Below are 22,336 nucleotides of genomic sequence, written 5' to 3'. Positions count from 1 at the left end.
GACTACATGGGAGTCCAGCAACATAGCCATTACACTAACTGCTGGTCCCCTCCTCTTGGGATCTTGGGCACACATGCACACACACACACGCCTGGCATGAGTTTTAGGCCACTGGGTCCAGGACTTGAACTGTGGTTGACTACATGGGAGTCCAGCAACATAGCCATTACACTAACTGCTGGTCCCAGGGATTCTATCTTTCCATCTCTGTCTCTCCTGCTTATAGAAGAAATAAACTTGAAAAGCTAGACTCCCAAGTCAGGTGATTCTCACTGAAATCACCCCCAGAGGGAGTGATTTCTCACTGTCCCTTTCTTGGTCTCTCTAGAGCAAGCACATGTACCCTATGGCAAACAAACAAACAAACAAAAAGAAAAACCTAAAAATAAATAAATAAATTATGTTGTGCTTTAAAAAGCACTCATTTCCAGGGGCCAACAGATGACCATGCAATAATGGTTGCATTGCTGAACTCCCAGATGGCCAACCATAATCTGAGTCCCTGACCCAGTGACTTGAAAATCATGCTGGACACATGTGTGCATGCCCAAGATCCTGGGAGGAGAATGGAGAATGGATTGTGTCTTGGCTATCCTCCCTGGGGGATTTCTCTCTCTCTCTCTCTCTCTCTCTCTCTCTCTCTGTTTCTCTGGCAAGTGCACACATTCTATTGCCATAAAATCTTGGGGAAAAAAAATTTCCAGACCAGCCCCATGGCCTGGTGGTTAAGGGAGCCATTTCTCACTTGATCAACCCTGCAGTTTGACTGCTGGCCCTGGTAGCTTGAAAAATAAGCTGGCTGTGGGACAAACAGTTAGCGTAATGGCTATGTTGCTGGACTCTCATGTAGTCGAACACAGTTCGAGTCCTGGACCCAGTGGCTTAAACTCACGCTGGGTGTGTGTGCATGAGTGCCCAAGATCCTGAGAGGAGATTGGAGGAGAAGGGATTGCATTGTAACCACCCCCCTGTAGGGGTGTGTGTGTGTGATTTCTCACTTTCTGTCTCTCTCTCTCTCTTTCTGTTTTTCTGGTGAGCGCATGTGCCCTACAGCAAAAACCAGTCCAAAGGGGGAAAAAAAAGGAAAAAGAAAGACTATTCAAATAATGAAAATAAAGGGGTCTAAGTTGATTATCTGAGGTTTGAACCTGAGATCTGGAAGGCAGTGTATTATAGCATATTATAGTGGTTAGAATCTCCTGACCTGGGAGTCTAGCTTCTAAAATTTATTTCTTCCATGAGCAGGAGAGAGAGAGAGAGAGAGAGAGAGAGAGATGGAAAGATAGAATCCTCAACATAGTCTTATGCTACAATCCACCCTACAGCTTTACCAGTCTAGATGACAGCCACGTTCATGCCCAGCTTACTCAGGGAGGTCTCTGGACACAAACCCAGAAGCTTCTCATGTAGGTCAGCCTCACTGAGTGTTGTTTTTCTTAACACTGCACCACTTCTGGCCATACTCATGTCTTAAGTACTCAAAAAATTATTTTTTATGGAATAACCATGGTATAATATGAAATATGAAAGTTGAAAGGAAAACTTATTTGGTAGGAAAATATAATGAATTTAGATTTAGTCACATATTATTTATTTAATTGATTCGTGGGACCAGCAGTTAGCGTAATGGCTGTGTTGCTGAACTCCCATGTAGTCGACCGTTATTCGAGTCCTGGACCCGGTGGCTTAAACTCATACTGGGCGCATGTGCGTGCGTGCCCAAGATCCCGAGAGGAGAATGGAGGAGAAGGGATTGCGGTGTGGCCATCCCCCCTGGGAGATGATTTCTCGCTTTCTGTCTGTCTGTCTCTGTCTTTCTGGCGAGCATATGCGCCCTATAGCAAAAACCTCTCCAAAAAAAAAAAATTGATAAAATATTTAATTGATTCATAGTCGACTAAGTTCCAAGAAGGACTTGATATGGTGACTTATGGACAAGTGGAATTCATGTGCTAATGGGACAGTGATCATTCATAGATAGCCTGAAAACATGGAAGGTGAAATATCAGAGCTGAAGATCTAAGGTTGGAAACTGTCAACAGCTAGCTCTTTTTCTGGGCCAATTATCTCTTTTTTTAAAATAATTATTCAATTTTATTTATCATTACTTGTTTAATTTACCAGAGAGACAGAGAGGACAAAGAGAGGGAAAGTGAGAAAGCAAGCCACCAGGTCCAGGACTCAAACAGCAGTAGGCCATATGGGATTCTAGCATTTTAACTACCATACCACCTGCTGGTCCCCCAATTAGCTCTTTAAGGAAGGGAATGTTGAAGAGAAGTCTCAGGATAATGCTCAGGAAGAGGAAGAAGAAGCAAGAGAAAAACAAATACTTGGTCATAAAAGCAGGAAAGGAATCAGGAAATCAAGAGGGCATAAATTTGTGGGTGATGAGTAATGAGGAAGTGGTCAACACCAATGCAGCATAGATTTTAAGGAGGAGAAAAGCGGATTAAATGTGGCTGGTTCTCATCAGTGGCCTTTGAAAGAGCAGTTACAGATTTGCAAGCCAGCCTGCAAGATGTAATGAGTATGTCGGGACCAACAGTTGGCGTAATGGCTATGTTGCTGGACTCCCATGTAGTTGACCGCAGTTCAAGTCCCAGACCTGGTGGCTTAAACTCACACCGGGCACGTGTGCGTTTGTGCCCAAGATCCCAAGAGGAGAATGGAGGAGAAGGGATTGCAGCATGGCCATCCTCCCTGGGTGGTGATTTGTCACTTTCTATCTCTCTGTCTCTCTCTGTCTTTCTGGCGAGTATGCAATAAAAAACCAGATATAATGAGTATATGTAGGAAGATACACAGGTATATATTATATAGCTTATATCTATGGCTATAATGTATAGATATAAGCTATATAATACATATTATATATGTGTGTAACATATATATATACACACACACACACACATATTATATATTATGTAAGAAAGCTAAAAATAAGCATTTCTAGATTTGTTCTCAGTCCTTTAACTTCTGACTTCTTAGGCATGACTTGCATAACCAGAGCCAGTGTTCGCAGATACACAAAACTTAGAGGATTTTTTCTTTGCCTTTTTTCTCTAATTTTTCAGCAGATGTGACTCTCAACTCCCTGGTGTCTGAAGCATTTGTCAGGTTTTTTGTGGAGCTGGTAGGACATTATTCCTTGAATATGACTGTTACTGAGCGTGGGGAGCGTGTATTCCAAAGGGAACCATTCCGTAAGTCCCACACCTCCCGTAGTGTACGCCACTTCCTGGATCTCTTCATGGAGACTCAGATGTTTGCAGGATTCATCCAGGACCGAGAACTTCGGAAAAGTGGTGTTAAAGGTCAGTTTCCATCAGAAAATTCTTCCTCTCTATTTAGTGAGTACTTGAAAGGCAGTAATATAGTATATTTTAAAAATAGTCTACAACTACAAAGTCTTAAAATCTGAATTGTGGGAGCTGGCAGGTGGGGTGATGGTTAAAGGCGCTGGATTCCCACATGACTGACTGTGGTTTAAGTCCCAGACCTGGTGGCTTGCTTTCTTCCTTTCCCTTTCTCTCTCTCTCTCTCTCTCTCTCTGTCTCTTTCTGGTCAAAATAAGATAATAACAATAACTAATGGAATTAAATAAATCTTTTTTTTAAATCTGAATTGTTTAATCTGGGAATTACTTTTAATGTATTTTAACCATTGAAGTAATATATTAGTGGTGAACATAGTTTTATTTCATTAATTTCTAGTCTTGAGTGTTGGACAGTTTCACCAACATAAGTTTTGCTCATAGGTTTGTTTGAAGTTCGAGCTCTCCAGTATTTGGAGACAATTCCTGAGTCTGAGCCTAGTGGGGTGAATAGAATTTTGCGGAGTATTGGTAAGTTGTCATGTTTTCCGGTTAAGTAAATATGATTGAAAAGGCTTTGCTATAAACAGGCTTCATCGCAAAACAGATCAGCAATGTAACCTCAAGTAGGTTGCCAGAAACCATGACCTTAGTTTTACATATTTTGGAGGAAAATAAGCCTCTATCTCAGAGGTTGGGTAGTTTATGGAGCAGTTTTCCTAAGATGAAGCTCCGTAAACTATCCTTTCACAGTATCTTTGTGTGTTAAAATTAGTAATCTTTTCTAGGTCATGTCTCTTGGAGAATCCTATACAAGTTGTGGACCTTTTTTCCCAGAAAAAAATATACTTACAAAATACAAATAGATTTTGCCTGTAATTTTAGGGTATTCTTGGAACCCCTGAAGCTTATCCATGGACTTCAGATTAAAAACACTTGGTTTAGAGGGGTTATGAGGCAAAAGAGGATTTCTTATAAGTCTCTTAATTTTGCACATCATAAAGAAACACAGGCTTTTATGATTTTCCAATTACAGTTATCCAGTATAAGAGAACAGTGATATAGCTAACCCCAAAGAATGAAAACCCTATGTTCTATATGGTATTTACATTGGTCTTTAAAATATATGCCTGTTGGAGCCAGCATGGTTGGGAGGGGGAGAGGTTATTATTAACAAGATAAAGGGAGAGGAGGGGCTGAAAGCCAAGAAAATGCTTTACCTTTACAAATTTTAAAAAGGAAAAATTACAAAAAAATGAGAAGACAGAGACAGAGGTAGGTAGAGAGAGACAAGAGATAGAAGTCTTGAAAGGCTTCCTACCACTTGAGTTTGTGGGCTGGAAGCTGAATTATCAGTGGAAAATCTTCATTTCTCTTATTCCCCTGAAATCACTAGTTCTCAGGAAGCATGAGGCCATGTCCTTAACTAGCTGAAAGACCATAGACAAATTATGCCTTGGGGTGTTATTTCATTTTTATACCATGGAGTTAGAGAAGATCAGTAGTTCTAAACTCTAACTACATATTGTAATCTATTTTTAAAAATTTCCCCCATGGGACCAGCAGATGGCATAAGGATCCCCCACGTAGGTCACAGGATTCCCACGTAGTCGACCATGCTTCAAAGACCATGCTTCAAATCCCAGATGGCTTAAAACTCATGCCGAGCGTCCAAACTCCTGAGAGGAGAAGGGATTGTGGTGTGGCCATTCCCCCCCTGGGGGGTGATTTCCTGCTTTCTGTCTCTCTGGGAAGCACATGAGCCCTACAACAAAAATCTCTCTTATTATAAGAAAAAAAGTTTTCCCCTGGGTTCCAAGAACTCTCCGAGGTGCAAGCCAGGTGATTTTAACTTACAGTCAGGGTTGAAAACCACTGAATTAGATGATGTCTGAGTTGTTTTCTACCTCTACAATTAGACACTTGGGGGATGTCTGACAGTTTGAGATGGCAGTTTAACTTTTGGGTTGTTACAGATGATTAAGTTGTTAATCCCTTGCATCAAATAATGTATAGTAAATAAAAATGAATTAAGAATTCACTCTACCTTTTTTCTCTTTAGGAAGTAAAATGAAGTTTCTGCAGAAGAAATGAAGTCTTGATCTCCATACTAAATAGAACAGAAAGTGCCAAAGGAAATATTTTTCTAAGGATCAGGATGCCTTGAAGTAGTCTACAAAATCCTTGACATTTTAGAAGATTAAAGAGCGAGGCAGGCTCTCAGAGGATTCTTCTGTTGCTGCTGTAGTAATAACTGGAAAATTGTCAGTAGTTTCAGTCTCAAACCAGTTCTCTCTTTTGCCTCTAGATTTTTTAGTGGCTTTTTAAAAATTTGATTCTTGGACGAATTCTCTTGTGTTTTTACTTATCTGTGAAGACAGTTATCTTTTACAAAGGAAAGGCTTGTTGGTGTTGCATTTAAAAAAAAAACAGCTCAAAGATGAGTATAATGAGAGATGCTGAGTTTAAGGTTCTAGAGAGGATGATAAAATTGGAGAGTACTTGCCTTACATAATTTTCATCAGTGAAATATCATGGCAGCTTTAAACCTATGGCCGTTTGTGCTGAATATATTAAGGAATATACTCATTACATGGGTTAGTCCACTTTCTGTTGCTGTAAGTGAAGACTGCAGACTAGGTAATTTAGCTTATTCTGGAGGCTGGCAAGTCCAATAATGGAGATGCTGCGAATTCTCTTGGTGCATCCTCACGTGTTGGAGGGCATCACATGGCAAGAGGACACAAGCTAGAAAGTTCGATTGTGTAACAAGCCACTCCCAAGGTAGCAACATCATTCCATTTATGAGGTCAGTGCCAATCACTTCTCATTAGACCCCACCTTCCAGTACTGTTGCATTCAGGATTATTTCCAACACATTAATTTGTGGAACACATTCAAACTGTAGCATTATATCTCTCTCTATTTTTTTCTCTAGTGCTCTATCTAGGAAAATCTTACATAGTAGTCCTATTTATTAGTACCTGCTCTTGAGTACCTTATAACAGTAGATTATCTTGCAGGCCCTCTTTCACACTGTGTGAAACTTGAATAGCTTGTCTTCCTATGTCAACATTAAACTTTGTGGAATTAAAACTAATGGGAAAATATCCTTTCAAGGGCATGAGAACTACCTGTTACTTAGTGTGGATCATGCAGAGTAGTACATGTATGTATGTCGTCTTATCCAGTCCTTAAGTCGACTTTATGAGAGAGATACTTCCATCTCCATTTTACTAATGAAGAAACTGGAATTCAAAAGGAACTGGAATTCAAAAGGTCAATAACTTGCCCATAGTTATATATAGAAACAAGACATAAGCCAGGACTTTTATTTTTATGAACACAGAGATTAGTTAGTCCTACAGATGGGAATTTGAACTCTGAAGGATTAAAACCATTTAAAAAGTTTTCTATTAAATGTACAGGGCCACCTCTCAACTCTGAAGAAGGGACTTTATAAACTAAAGAAGGGTTTTAAAGAGTCTGCCAAAACCAGACTTTTTGATTCTTCTAGAATTGTTTAACTTTTGCTCTAGTTAAATTAGACTTGGAATATGCATGTTTTCTTAGCAACCACTAAATCACCCAAACCCTTAAAATCTAAAGTAGCAGTAGTAAGTGGAAAAGGAATTTGTTGGCGATGATGCAATTTTCATTGATAAATATAGCAAATGTCTGTTTTCTTCGACTTCTGCTGATGGTTTTAATTGGCATAGAAGATACTCAAAACTTACAAAGCCTTGTAAGTTGTATTGTGATACTACTGTCTTGTACAGTATTGTCATTATAATCTATTAAGGTGTGCACGAGTGAATCTGAAGCAGACTTGATTTAAGACTGGTGCTGTGTAAATATAATTTCTACAGATGTGGGTCCAGAGAACAGAACTGAGCCCATGTCTTAAAATTTTGACTAAGCAACTTACCCCAATGGGGCTCCTACCAGACATTCCCATTTGGTCTCTTGTTACACTTCAATCCTGAGGGAACAATTAGTAATTGGGTGTTTATAAAATAAGGGTAGGAGGGTTTACTGTGGTGGATCCTGGCAATCCCTTTGTGAGAACTCTGCTTCAGGGAGGGGAGTCTTCCTTTATCCCACAATCTGAAGCTGCTTCCTTTCCTTAGGTTTGTTGTATTTTATTTTTGTAAAGTATTATAAATTCTGGATATGTTTATAAAAGAATCACTCAAGATATGTACAAAATGTTGTTTATAGGTCTTTTAATGAATAAACATAAAAATCCCACAAATCTCTTGGAGATTACTCAATAAAATTGTTTAAGATATACAGTCTTCACTTAGATATATTGTTGCTAGCAGGTTTACCTGGTAAATTATAACCTGAATCGACTTTAGACTTAATAACTATGGCCAACATTTCTAAGATCTTGTTTATACACACCAGGCAAGGTATACAGTCCGACCACCTTATTTGGCCTTTGCCTTAAGTAGGTTGTTAGTCTGGGAGCTATGGAGCAGCAGCAGCCCGAGTGGTTGGGAGGCAGTGAAGAGCGCTGTTCTGTTACTGTACATTCTAAAGGCAAAATGACAGGGTTTTAAGAATTGGTGTGTGTGTGTGTGTGTGTGTGTGTGTGTGTGTGTGTGTGTGTAAATCTTACCCTGGGGCAGATTAGGTTCCTTTTGTTAAACAGACTAAAGCTTCGCAATTTTAGGTGGAGATTGGCGCCCACTTCTAATCGGTAAGAGAAAACCGTGCTTGGGACCAGCAGTTAGTGTAATGGCTATGTCGCTGGACTCCCACATAGTCAACCGTGGTTCGTGTCCTGGACCCAGTGGCTTAAAACTCATGCTGGGCGCGTGTGCGTGCTGCCCAAGATCCCGAGGGCAGAATAAAGGAGAAGGGATTGCGGTGTGGCCATCCCCCCTGGGGGGTGATTTCTTGTTTTCTCTCTGTCTCTGTCTGGTGAGCGCACGCGCCCTATAGCAAAAAAAAACTCTAAAAAAAAAGAGAGAGGAAACCGTGCTCGTCCAACGCAGACTCTGGACGCTTAGAGCGAAGAATGAAGTACAGTAAGGACGTGCAAAGGCGAGGCGGACAACAAAAATGGGGAGGTGGAAGGTCAGGGGACTAAGCCGAAGTGGAAAAGTTAGTTTCTCTCTCCTCGCCAAATCCCGAAGCCAGCTCCCTCCAGAAGTTTAAAAAAGCTGTCCTTGCAAAAGTCAGTTCCTGGAGGAAACAAAAAGTCCCCCAAATTTCAGCAAATTGCTACCACTCGCAAGCAAAAAGCATTAGCGAGCCATAACAGGAAGTTGAGATCTTGCGCCGACGCCAAGAGTCTGGCGCGTGACATCATTTCCGCCCCAAAAGAGCTTGGCGAGCGCTAGTGGTTGGGCAAGCGCGCCTTTGGAATTAGCAACTGAGCATGCGTCAAGATCAATACGCGGATGACGTGGGTTTCAGTAGTGTCAGCGCGAACGTAAATTAAACGCGACTGAACCGGCGCAGACTCGGAAGACGCCTGCGAGCCTGAGGTGTCCGGAATGGCGGGTACGGGTCTGGTGGCCGTGGTGGTGGATGCGCTGCCGTATTTCGATCAAGGCTATGAAGCGCCTGGTGTGCGGGAAGCGGTGAGTGCAGGGTGTCTGTGTAGCTGTGCAGCCGGCTCGGCCCTCGGTTCATAGCGCCCGTGGGAGAAGCCGGTTTCCGTGTGCCGCTCCTACCCCGGCCTCTGTTCTCCTTAGGCTGCAGCGCTGGTGGAGGAGGAAACGCGCAGATACCGACCCACCAAGAACTACCTCAGCTACCTGACGGCCCCCGACTATTCTGCCTTTGAAGTAAGTGTGACGTCTTGAGCCCTCCGTGTCAACGCGGATTCACTCCTCGGAGCCTTTATTTTGAATTGAAAGTCGTAGCTGCATAGAAGCTAATTTTAAGTTTCAGCTTTAACGATTGCCGGCTTAGCTATATTTACTTCTCGTTGAGGTTTCTGTCTATTGGAAACACTTAGATAAGCCGCCTTCTGGGTTCTTATTCTCAGATCTGTAAAAGGACCTTCTGGGGCTCAGCGAACTAACTTAATGCAGAAATTTCTGCGTACAATTGTTTGAGATAGGGTCCGTGCATACATTCTCTAAGGAACCTTCGCTCTGAGGTTCTCTCTAAGGTCCGTTCTACAACGTGTCATGTAGGATTTTTAAATATATTGATATATATAAGCTTGGTTACCTAGGAGCTTTAGAATTAAAACCACCGGAGAGCGGCCTTGGTACCAAAGCCTAGATCTCTACTGAATGTGTGAATGATAAAATGGATGAGCCATAGCTAAGTAAGTACCATTTTAAATGTTTAACCTAGAGGTGCACCCAAGATACTATTTAGTTAGGACCTAATTAGATAAATGAAATATAAAACATTTCGAAATTACCAGGTTTCTTTTTAAGCATTTCAGTACATAAATGCTGGAGTCCCCCTCTCCCTTGTATGTAATCATTTATTTGTGAAAAGATTGTTATTAAAAGGCAGTGTTTGTGTTGCATTAACACACACAAAAATGTTTAAGTAGGAGAGAGGTCCTATGAAATGTTTTCCCATGCCTTTTTTTCTTTGTACTTTTTTTTAGGTTTTTGACATAGGGCCCATACACTTGCCAGAGAAAGAGACAATGAGAGGGAAAGTGAGAAATCCGCCCCCCCCCCCTTCTTTAATCCTTTCTCCTCCAATCTCCTGGAATTTGGGGCACTAATGCACATGTGATTTTCAAGCTGCCAAGTTCAGGACTAGAACCGCAGTTGGTCATGTGGAAGTATAGCACCTTAACACCCATGCTCCTACTGGCCCCCTCCCATGCCTTTTCTAAATGTTGTTACCTAATGTAGGTGTTAACACATTAAGAACTGAGTGCATTAAAGCTTCCTTATTGGGCTGATAACTGCATTTAGTTGCAGACTTTTAAATACTTTACTCAGTTTACCCCCTCTCTTAAGTGCAGCATACTTCCTACCTTTATAATTAATATACAAATTATTTAACCCTTTCTTAATTATAGTTGCTAATAGTATACTGGGCCCACCATCTCACTTAGTGTGCAAAAGGCCTAATGAACTTTGTAACATAGCAAGAGCTTTGATTCTTTAAAAAGAAAAGAGAAAGGAAGAAAACTGAATATAGGATAACCAAAGTAGTATGAATATTTTCTTACACAGATTTTGCTTTTTTATTTCTTTGTTTGTTTTTGGTCAGAAGGCTCATGTGCTTGTGAGGGAGAGAAAAAGCAACCCTCAGTGAGTGCAGTATGGTCCTACCACAGTCCTTTTTCCTCCATTTCTCCATCCCATTAGAATTTGGGGCATATACACATGGTGTGTTTTTCTAGCCACCAGGACCAGGATTCAAACCATGGTCAGCCACGTGGAATTTGGCTCCATATGCACAATGCATAAACATTGCACTAAGGGGCCAGCCCTGAGCAGTTCTTTATACTCAGAGTAGAAAATGTACAGAACAGATATGGTAGAGAATATTGACCAACACATTGGACCTAAAGAGGCATTTTTTTTTTCTTTATTATTTTCCAGTTTGATCAGAGAGAGATAGGAAAAATGAGAAAGCAAGCCACCAGGTCCGAGACTTAAACCATGGTTGGCCATGTGGGAGTCCAGCGCCTTTAACCACCATGCTTCCTGCCGACCCCTATACTACATTTTTTTGAAACAGTGAAATTGCTAGGGCAGATAACAGAGCCAATTATTTCTGCCCTTTCCTCCCTTATCTATTTTTTACAGAAAGCAAAGTGTCAAAGCAACAGCCAAGACCAAAAAGAATGTATAGGTTTAGTTTACGCTCATAGCGCTAAAGCAGAATATTTTGTGTGTTGAGTCCTCTCCTCTCCTTTTTACATCACCAGTGAGTACTTAGATTTATGGTTCTCAAAACCAGCTTCACTTTGCAGTCAGTTGGTAAGTTAAAAATTAAAATTATAGGGAGCAGTAAATGACATAATGGTTACATTGCTGGACTCCCACATGGCTGGATGTAGTTCGAGTCCCAGACCTGGCAGCTTCAGACTCATGCCAGGCACATGCTCAAAAATCCCAAGAGGAGACTGGAGAAGGGATTGTGGCGTGGCCATCCCCCCAGGAGGTGATTTCTCACTTTTGGTCTCTCTGTATCTCTATTTCTGGTGAGTCCACATGCCCTACAGCAAGAATCTCTCTAAAATAAACAAAAAACTAGAATTATAATTATATCCTGGCTGTACTTCAGCCCAGTTAGATGGGACTGAGGAGAGTACTGAGATATGACTGGAGTTATAATTGTTTTTAAAGCTCCTTCAATGAATTCTGTGCTGCTGACATTGAAAACCACTGATTTAGTATTAATCTTTTTCTCTGTGAGCACCTGTATATATGCCTTCTTCCCTGAGAAGAAGGATGGAACTGAGAATGGAATTAAAGGGTGCATGTATAGCGACTTGCAGCAGATGGTGTAATGGTTATATCACTGAACTCCCACATGGCCAACCACGGTTCTAGTCCCAGAGCCGGAGGCTTAAAATTCACACTCAGCGTGTATGTATGTGTGTACTCAAAATCTCGAGGAGAGTGGAGAAGGGATTGAGGTATGACCATTCTGTCAAAAGGAGGGGAGCGATGCTTTTGTGTTTCTTCTCACATCTTCTAAGGCATTTAGTCCAGAGAGGAATTGAGGGAAGGGAAATGGTCCATGGTAATGGCTAGTATAAAGCACAATTGAAATTGATTGAATATAGGCTAACCAAAGTATTATGAACATTTTACTTAAGCGATCTTTTTTTATTTTATTTTATTTTTTTTTTTGTCAGAGGGCTCATATGCTTAAAGCAACCCTCAGTGGAGTATGGTCACATCACAATCTTTTTTCCAATGTAATACATATACTACATAGATTAAATTCATTATTTGTTTAGTGATTGTTAATTACACTTTTATCAATGTGATATTGCAAATAATTCTTTCTCTGATTTATACATCAGACTGACATAATGAGAAATGAATTTGACAGACTGGCTGCTCGACAACCAATTGAATTGCTCAGCATGAAACGGTAAGAATACTAAAATGAAAGTTAAAATTTAGTTGTAGTAACTTATTAATAATGAGTTGAAATCTAGGAAGAGTATTTGCTGGCTATACTGACAGCATGGAAGGACTGGGTTGTATGAAGAGAGAGAATATAGTGAGTTCTATTTTACTTATTCATTCTTGCCAGAAGATGTGTCAGAAAGAAAGAATCCCCCCAATAGGACATGGTCACACTGCAATCCCTTCATTTCTCGGTCATGTTGGGGTTAGGGACACACATATGCACCCAGTGTGTTTTTCAAACCACCAGGGCCAGGATTGAAACTGCAGTTGTCCATGTGGGATCTAACTTCCTTAATCATTTAGCTAAGGTTAGACCCAGAGCAGGATCTAAATGCAAAGAATTATTTTATCATTCCCATTTTCTTCTCTAGAGTAAATTATGAATATCCTACAAAAAACAATAGCTGGTTCAGCTATGTATTGTGATAGTTAAACACAGTGCATAGGGAGTCAGATTCCACGTGGCCAACCACAGTTGGAGACCAGCAGATGGCATAGTGGTTACATTGCTGGACTCCCACATAGTCAACCATGGTTTGAATCCCAGACCTGGCAGCTTAACACTTAGGCCAAGCACCTGTGTGTGCATGTGTACCCAAGATCCTGAGAGGAGAATGGAGAAGGGATTGTGATGTGTTTTTCCCCCACGGGGTGATTTCTCGCTTTCTATCTCTCTCTCTCTCTCTTTCTCTCTCTCTCTCTCTCTCTCTCTAGCAAACACACACACCCTATACTAAAAAAATCTCTCTCAGAAAAAAGAAAAACCCACCAGGTGTGTGTGCATGCATGTGTGGCCCAAAATTCTGACAGTAAAAAGAGATGAGGGAAAGGATTATAACATGACCACACTCCATTGGGAGGTTCTTTTTTCTCTTTCTCTCTCTCTGTCTATTGCTCTTGAGTACATGCATCCTCTCTGGCAATTAAAATGATAGCAAAGTGGGACCAGCAGGTGGCGTGGTGATTAAGGCTCTGGATACTCCCACATGGCTGACCATGGTTTGAGTCCCAGACCTGGTGGCCTGCTTTCTTACTTTCCCTGTCTCTCTCTCTATGTGTATGTCTCTCTCTGGTCAAATTAAAATAAATGAATGAATAAATAAAATTAAATAAATAATTATTAAAAAAAAAGATAGCCAAGTTTTTTGTATCCTACTTTTTTCCCTTATTACTGATATTCTTAATACTATTGAATATTCCTCAGTAACATTTAATAGCTAATATAACAATTCTTTATATGAATATATTGTAGATTATTTAACCAGTTTATATTGAACAGTTTTTTGTTACTGAATATAAGGATGCTAAATCTTATTTTAATTATTTATAAGGATAAATAGTTTCTTATTATTACAAGGTCTGCATCTTATCTTTAATCTTTTATAGTTCTTAAAGTGTGTATAGAGCCATGGGTCATTCTACTGGAAGGAGGGATAAGGCTTAGCAGGATTTGTGGTTTTGTTGTTTAATTTCAGATATGAGCTTCCAGCCCCTTCTTCAGGTCAGAAAAATGACATTACTGCATGGCAAGAATGTGTGAATAATTCTATGGCTCAGTTAGAGCATCAAGCAGTTCGAATTGAGAATCTGGAGCTAATGTCACAGCACGGATGCAATGCCTGGAAAGTATATAATGAGTAAGGAACTTTATTTTGTTTCGCTTTGTTGTTTTCCCCCTTAAATCCATTCCACTCAAAGCTTTAGTGTTTTTAAAAAGTTTAGGAGTGGAGCCAGCAGGTGGCGTAGTGGTCGGGGTGCTGGACTCCCACATGGCTGATTGCGGTTTAAGTCCCAGACCCTCTGACTTTAAAATCACACTGAGCATGTGTATGTGCGTGCCCAGAGTCCCAAGAGGAGAGTAAAGAAGGGACTGTGACATAGCCATCCTCCTAGGGGGTGATTTCTCATTTTCCCTTTCGCTGTCTCTCTCTCTCTCTTCGGCAAGTGCACATGCCCTATGGCAGAAACCTAAAAAGAAAAATAGTGGGAGATTTTGGGCCAGCCAGTGGCATAGTGGTTAGGACAGCTGGATTCTGTATGGGCAGCTCTATAGCTTGAGTCCCAGACCTCATAGTTTGAAAATCTTGCTGGGCATGTGTTCACACATGCCAAAAATCCTAAAAGGAGTGAGAGATGGAGAATAAGGGATTGCTAGGTGACCATTCCCCATGGAGGTTGTTTTTTTCATATCCCTCTCTTTGACTCTTTCCAGCGAATGCATGCGCCCTCTGGCAAATTTAAAAAGTATAAAATCTCAAGTAGGGAATGGGGGGCTAAAAATAGCCAAACTTGGGGACCAGCAGATGGCGTAATGGTTATGTTGCTGGATTCCTATGTAGTTGACCACAGTTCGAGTCCTGGGCCCAGTGACTTAAATTCACACGGGGAACATGTGCTTGAGTGCCCAAAGTGCTGAGGAAAATGGAGGAGAAGGGATTGCGGCATGGCCATTCCCCTGGGTGGGGGGTTGATTTTTCACTTTCTGTCTCTGTCTCACCAACGAACATATGCCCCCTATAGCAGAAATCTCTCTCTCTAAAAAAAGCCAAATTTTAACTTGGGATCATATCCTAGAACTACAACCCATATGAGAGGCTGTTACTTTGAGACGCACCTCAAAGTTGAGAGTGGGTCCTAAATCTTGCTACCACGTTTATCATTTAACCCTGTGAATTCTAAGTTCTGATTTACATATCTCTACTTGGTGGAAAGTCATTCTTGTTTTGGGAATGTCATTCTTAATGTAGGATTGCTAATACAGTTGATTCTAATTGTTCACATATTATATTCTTTTTTTTTTTTTTTTGAGAGAGAGATTTTTGTTACAGGGCACGTGCACTCGCCAGAGACAGAAAGTGAGAAATCACCTCCCGAGGGGGATGGCCACATTGCAATCCCTTTCCCTCTATTCTCCTCTCGGGATCTTGGGCATGCACGCACATGCTCCCAGCGTGAATATAAGCCATTGGGTCCGGGACTCGAACTGTTGTCGACTACATGGGAGTCCAGCAGCATAGCCATTACGCTAACTGCTGGTCCCTATTATTCTTTTAAAGTCCATGTGACCACTGAATTAGAAAATATTGTTCCATTTCTTTTAGGGGATGTGTGTGTACGTGGATGTGCATGGATATACACACATATATACCTCACATACATGATTATCTTGATTGTAAAAGCAAATCTTGGTAGATTTGATTTTATTTTTAAATTTTCTATAGGGTATGAGCACTTGCCAGAGAGAGATGGTGAGGGAGGGAGGGAAAGTGAGAAAGTATCCCCCCAAGAGGGGATGACCTTTCCACAGTCCCTTCTCCTCCACCCTCTCAGGATTTTGGGCATGCATGCACATGTACCCAGTGTATTTCTCAAGCCATCAGATCTGAGACTCAAACAGTGCAGTCAACTATGTGGGATACAGCTGCCTCAACCACCACATGGCTTGACTGGACTAGTTTTATTTTCTAAATAAATGAGAAAACAAAATTCAGAAGTATAAGACAACTTGCTTGAGGCCACCCCACTAATAGATGCCAGACTGAACTCAAAACTCCATCCTTTGGTCATCTCTGTATGAGAGCTGAAACCATGAGGCAGAACATCTCCTTGTCCATTGTCAGCTGAAAATGAACTTTTCCCATGCTAGTAAGAGATAATTCGGGCTGGTATATGAACCACTAGCCTTCACAACAGTTTTCCTTTTCTCTCTCTAGTTAGCTGCACACAGGAGGAGAGAATGACAAGGTAAATGTACATACAGAAATATCAAGACCAGGGACCAGCAGTTAGTGTAATGTCTATGTCACTGGACTCCCACATAGTCGACTGCTGTTCGAGTCCCGGACCCGGTGGTTTAAACTCACGCCGGGCGTGTGTGCGTGCGTGCCCAAGATCCCGAGAGGAGAATGGAGGAGAAGGGATTGTGGCATGGCCATCCCCTCTGGGGGGTGATTTCTCGCTTTCTATCTCTCTGTCTCTCTCTGTCTGGCTGGCAAGCACATGCACCCTATAGCAAAAACCTCTCCAAAAAAAAAAAGAAATATCAAGACCAAAAAACAGGTCAAGAAATACAGTTTAAAAATGAGGGCCAGCTCCATAGCCTGGTTAAGACAGTCAGACCCTATATGGCCATCCATGCAGTTTGAGCCCTGGACCTGGTGGCTTGAGAGACACACTTGAGTGTATGTGGGTGTTTGCCCAAAATCCAAAAGAAATAGATGGAGGAGTAAGAATTGCAGAATGACCATTCTGCATGGGGGAGGGAATCGCTTCCTCCTCTCCCTCTGTCTCTCTGTCCTTCTCTCTGTTGAGTATATGTACTTTCTAGCCAAAAAGATATATTAAGAAAAAAATCAGATGTTATTCATCTTCTCTGTTGAATATAAGTCATAACAGAGAGACAAGAGACAGTGAGAGGGAAAGTGAGAAATCATCCCCTGGGGGGATGGCCACACCTCTGTTCTTCATTCTCCTCCTGGGATCTTGGGCTCGCACACACATGTGCCTGATGTGATTCTCAAGCCTCCAGATCCAGGACTGTAACCGCCGCTGCTCACATGAGAGTCCAGCCACGTAACCACTATGACATCTGCTGGCCCCCTCCTTTTTTTAAAAAATGGATCATTCCTTTTCTCTTTCTTAAAACATTTTATTTATTTATTTATTTATGTATGTATGTATTTATGTATGTATGTATTTATTTATTTATTTAAATTTGACCAGAGAGAGGCTGGGGGGGGGGGGGGGTGAGAAAGCAAGCCACCAGGTCTGGGACTTGAACCACGGTTGGCCATGTGGGAGTCCAGAACCCTTAACCACCATGCCACCTGCTGGGCCCTAGTCATGACAGTTTTAAGAAGTGACATTGGGGACCAGTAGGTGGCATGGTGGTTAAGCCACTGGACACTCCCATATGGCTGACCATGGTTCAAGTCCCTGACCTGGAGGCTTGTTTTCTCACTTTCCTTCTCTCTCTCTGTCTCTCTCTGGTCATATTAAAATAAATGAACTAATAAAATAAGATTAAATTTAAACAATAATTCTTAAAAAAAAAAAAGAAAGAAAAAAAAAAAAGAAGGGACATTAAGTACTCAAAATCAGAGTACCATGAACTATATGGGTCCTCTGTCAAAAGACTTGAAGTAGACTCTAGCTCTGACACTTATTTTGACCAAGTTACTTAATGTTTCTAAATCTCAATTTCTTTAAATATGAACTTGGAATACTTTATAACTCCCTTAAGAATTCCTGTAAGAAAGCTGGCAGGTAGCATGGTGGTTAAGGCACTGGACTCCCATGTGGCCAGCTGTGATTTGAATCCTGGTCCTGACAGCTTGCTTTCTCACTTGTCCTCTCTCTGATCAAATTTAAAAGATAATAATAAATGAAATTAAATAAGTAATTCTTTAAAAAAGAGAGAGAATTCCTGTGAGAGGACCAGCAAGTGGCATGGAGGTCAAGGTGGTTGGATCCAACATAGCCAACTCCGGTTCAAGTCATGGACCCAGCAGCTTGACAGTCACCCCTGTACACATGCATGCATGCCCACAGTCCCTAGAGAATGGAGGAGAGGGGATTGTGGCATGGCCATCCCTCTTGAGATATGATTTCTCACTTTTCCCCTCTCGTGCTCGCTCACATTCGCGCGCGGTCTCTCTCTCTCTCTCTGGCAAGCACACACATCCAAAAGCAAAAACTAGGGAAAAGAGAATTCCTGCAAAAATTCAATTAGTATTTATTTAATATTTAACGTAGTATTGGCACAGAGAGCTGTATAAATACTAATTTTAACAGGGAATCTGGACTTTGTGTCAACTAGGTAGTTTGCCTTCAGTTGGCACTAGAGATCTTAATGTATCTTAATCTGGCTCTCTTCTCTTCCTTCTTTAGAAATCTAGTTCATATGATTGAACATGCGCAGAAAGAGCTTCAGAAGTTAAGGTAAAATTTTCTTCCTATTGTTTTAAAATTAAATGAACCCTTAAAAAAACAGAGTATTGGGGCCTGCCGTTGGTGTGATGGTTAAAGGTGCTGGAGTCCCACATGGTCAACTGCAGTTTGAGTCCCAGACCTGGCAGCTTGCTTTCTTGCTTTTTTTTTTTCTGTCTCTGTCCGGTCAAATTTTAAAATAATAACAAATGAAATTAAATAAATAATTATTTTTAAAATAGAGTATTGAGTAAATAAAAGTAACCAATGAGACTATAATTAATTTGAAAGCCAAGAATTGATCCACTTTTTGTCCAGCGTCTAACACTAAGTTTGCCCTATCTGAGTGGAGTGGAGGAGACATGGGCCTGAGGTCTGAAAATATTTCAAAGTGAGAAAGCAAGCCACCAGGTCTGGGACTTGAACCACGGTTGGCCATGTGGGAGTCCAGAACCCTTAACCACCATGCCACCTGCTGGGCCCTAGTCATGACAGTTTTAAGAAGTGACATTGGGGACCAGTAGGTGGCATGGTGGTTAAGCCACTGGACACTCCCATATGGCTGACCATGGTTCAAGTCCCTGACCTGGAGGCTTGTTTTCTCACTTTCCTTCTCTCTCTCTGTCTCTCTCTGGTCATATTAAAATAAATGAACTAATAAAATAAGATTAAATTTAAACAATAATTCTTAAAAAAAAAAAAGAAAGAAAAAAAAAAAAGAAGGGACATTAAGTACTCAAAATCAGAGTACCATGAACTATATGGGTCCTCTGTCAAAAGACTTGAAGTAGACTCTAGCTCTGACACTTATTTTGACCAAGTTACTTAATGTTTCTAAATCTCAATTTCTTTAAATATGAACTTGGAATACTTTATAACTCCCTTAAGAATTCCTGTAAGAAAGCTGGCAGGTAGCATGGTGGTTAAGGCACTGGACTCCCATGTGGCCAGCTGTGATTTGAATCCTGGTCCTGACAGCTTGCTTTCTCACTTGTCCTCTCTCTGATCAAATTTAAAAGATAATAATAAATGAAATTAAATAAGTAATTCTTTAAAAAAGAGAGAGAATTCCTGTGAGAGGACCAGCAAGTGGCATGGAGGTCAAGGTGGTTGGATCCAACATAGCCAACTCCGGTTCAAGTCATGGACCCAGCAGCTTGACAGTCACCCCTGTACACATGCATGCATGCCCACAGTCCCTAGAGAATGGAGGAGAGGGGATTGTGGCATGGCCATCCCTCTTGAGATATGATTTCTCACTTTTCCCCTCTCGTGCTCGCTCACATTCGCGCGCGGTCTCTCTCTCTCTCTCTGGCAAGCACACACATCCAAAAGCAAAAACTAGGGAAAAGAGAATTCCTGCAAAAATTCAATTAGTATTTATTTAATATTTAACGTAGTATTGGCACAGAGAGCTGTATAAATACTAATTTTAACAGGGAATCTGGACTTTGTGTCAACTAGGTAGTTTGCCTTCAGTTGGCACTAGAGATCTTAATGTATCTTAATCTGGCTCTCTTCTCTTCCTTCTTTAGAAATCTAGTTCATATGATTGAACATGCGCAGAAAGAGCTTCAGAAGTTAAGGTAAAATTTTCTTCCTATTGTTTTAAAATTAAATGAACCCTTAAAAAAACAGAGTATTGGGGCCTGCCGTTGGTGTGATGGTTAAAGGTGCTGGAGTCCCACATGGTCAACTGCAGTTTGAGTCCCAGACCTGGCAGCTTGCTTTCTTGCTTTTTTTTTTTCTGTCTCTGTCCGGTCAAATTTTAAAATAATAACAAATGAAATTAAATAAATAATTATTTTTAAAATAGAGTATTGAGTAAATAAAAGTAACCAATGAGACTATAATTAATTTGAAAGCCAAGAATTGATCCACTTTTTGTCCAGCGTCTAACACTAAGTTTGCCCTATCTGAGTGGAGTGGAGGAGACATGGGCCTGAGGTCTGAAAATATTTCTGCTTGACCATTTACAACTTGCAAATGTGCAGACATGGAAGAAGCACTTTTAGCAAGGGATAAAGTTGCAGGAAAACATATATAATCTGAATTAATTAAAAAAAAAAACCTACTCTGTGCCTGTACATACACATAAGGAAAGAGTCTGGAAGGACACCCATGAAAGACTCAAGAACATTACAGGTAGTATGAGAAGTACATGGGAGAGGAGGGACTTTCAGTTTTTAATTTCCATGTGCACATAAAGGTATGTTTATTTTTAATTTTTCACAATGAGCATGTTTTATAAAATTTGTAATTAGGCCAGCCCTGTAGGACAGTGACTAAGCACCAATCCCACATCCTGGCCTGGGTGGCTTAAAAAACATGCCAGGTACATGTGCATATGTGTCTAAGATCCTGATGGAATGGGGGAAGGGAATTGGGACAAGACCACATTCCTCAGAGGAGTATGTGCCCTTGCTTGCTCACTCTCTCTCCTGTAAGCACAAGTACCGTCTATCAAGAAAAAATAATTAAAGTTAAAAAATAAATTTGTAATTGAAAATGATTTTTCACAAGGGGCATGTTCTGTAAAATCTGTAATTGGGCCAGCCCTATAGCACAGTGGTTAAGCACTGTGTGTAGGGAGCTGAATCCCACATTCCAATTCAGATCCTATCTCTAGTGGCTTGAAAACCATACTGAGCACATTCGTGTACCTAAATCTTGATGAAATGGAGAAGTGGAATAAAGGGATTGTGGCACCACCACACCCCACTGGGAAGATTTCTCTCTCACAAGTACACACCCTCTGGCAATAATAAATAATAAAATTTAAGGACAAATATAGTTAAAAAATAAGTAGCTAGGATTATAACTGGGCACAATAGATGTACCTATAATTACAGTAAAGTGAATTCCTAGAATTGGTCCATAACTATGTATATTTCTGTGGTTCTCAGAGTTAAAGCATTCTCATGTCTATACAGATCTCTTTCTGGGGCAGCCTAGATAGTGCAGTGGTAATGCACTGCTCAAGTAATGCTAGATCCATATGGAAGATTGTGGGTTTGATTCCCTGGCTGATAAGTATACTCTGAGCACGTACTCCCCTGATCCTGACTGCCTGGGAAGACTAGGGGAGGGCTTTGTGGTGCGAGACATTGCGGGGTGCTTATCTCTCAGTTTTTCTCACATTCTCATGAAAGAAATAGTCTTTCCATATTGATTTTAGTCTTATGATAAAATGTATTTGGATTTTATAAATAATGTTTTACAGGAAACATATCCAAGATTTAAACTGGCAGCGTAAGAACATGCAGCTCACAGCTGGATCTAAATTGAGAGAAATGGAATCAAAGTGAGTCTTTAATTTTGATATCTTTTAAATTGCTTAGCCCATTCTAAGATCAAGATTTAGTAATATCTCATTATTACTCAAATGGGATGCCACAGATGTCAAAGAAATACTGTTTTTTAAACCTGTCTTTCACTGTCTCTGCCCCTTTCTAAGGTATAAGCTTAGAAAGCAATGAAAGAGTTTTAAGTAATTGAATCACAGCTAAATTATCCTGGTCTCAAGAGTACCATTTTCAGTCTAGTAATTCTGGCTCTGAGTAGGACTTTACCTGTATATCTCCTTTTAAAAGAAAAAATGTGTTTTTAAAAACCTCTTACAGGATAGGATATTCCATATTTTTCTTGTTAACTTCCCTCATTTTTTCCCCTTATTCATGCATAGCTTTTTGAGTGTTCTTCTACATGTACACATAGAAATGTTTATACAGATCCCTAACAGAGTCATGGGTTTTTGTGTCATTTTTTGTTTTGCTGTTTGTCACCTGTATTCTCTTTGTTCTGCCCCCCACCTCATTGTCCTCACACCCTGTGTTACCAGTCTCTTAGTCATCCTTTCACATTTTTCTTTAACATAATCTTATGACTTCTAATGTGTATTTCTTTTTTATTGTCCTCTTAAGAGATTTGGGGGGAGTGCAAAGAACCTAGATTCTTTTTTATCAGGTCTACCTTTTTTTTTTTTTTTTTTTTTAGGTCTGCA

At 40.6% G+C, this 22,336-nt stretch overlaps 2 protein-coding genes across 6 annotated transcripts in view; both read left to right on the top strand.

Moving 5' to 3' along the window:
• Positions 1 to 7,582, top strand: part of DENND2C (DENN domain containing 2C) — a 50,925-nt gene extending 43,343 nt beyond the window's left edge. The window contains exons 17-19 of the mRNA XM_014588246.2: positions 3,078 to 3,317; positions 3,761 to 3,847; positions 5,379 to 7,582. Coding sequence (XP_014443732.1) covers positions 3,078 to 3,317; positions 3,761 to 3,847; positions 5,379 to 5,410 — 359 coding nt within the window. The 3' untranslated portion in view covers positions 5,411 to 7,582. The remainder of the gene's footprint in view (positions 1 to 3,077; positions 3,318 to 3,760; positions 3,848 to 5,378) is intronic.
• Positions 7,583 to 8,772: 1,190 nt separating this feature from the next.
• The window catches only part of BCAS2 (BCAS2 pre-mRNA processing factor), a 32,540-nt gene continuing 18,976 nt past the window's right edge, over positions 8,773 to 22,336 (top strand). For 3 of the 5 annotated variants that reach the window (XM_027772323.1, XM_006149636.3, XM_006149635.3), the window contains exons 1-6: positions 8,773 to 8,910; positions 9,025 to 9,117; positions 12,294 to 12,364; positions 13,881 to 14,042; positions 18,295 to 18,345; positions 21,557 to 21,637. In XM_027772323.1, the coding sequence (XP_027628124.1) occupies positions 8,824 to 8,910; positions 9,025 to 9,117; positions 12,294 to 12,364; positions 13,881 to 14,042; positions 18,295 to 18,345; positions 21,557 to 21,637 (545 nt within the window). In that variant the 5' untranslated portion in view covers positions 8,773 to 8,823. Of the gene's footprint in view, positions 8,911 to 9,024; positions 9,118 to 12,293; positions 12,365 to 13,880; positions 14,043 to 18,294; positions 18,346 to 19,868; positions 19,920 to 21,556; positions 21,638 to 22,336 lie in introns of all 5 variants that reach the window. The other 2 variants (XM_027772322.1, XM_027772324.1) reach the window with 2 other exon arrangements.

Source organism: Tupaia chinensis, unplaced genomic scaffold, assembly GCF_000334495.1.
Source record: "Tupaia chinensis unplaced genomic scaffold, TupChi_1.0 Scaffold000270_2, whole genome shotgun sequence".
Lineage (NCBI taxonomy): Eukaryota > Metazoa > Chordata > Mammalia > Scandentia > Tupaiidae > Tupaia > Tupaia belangeri.
This window is presented reverse-complemented; position numbering and strand designations above follow the sequence as displayed.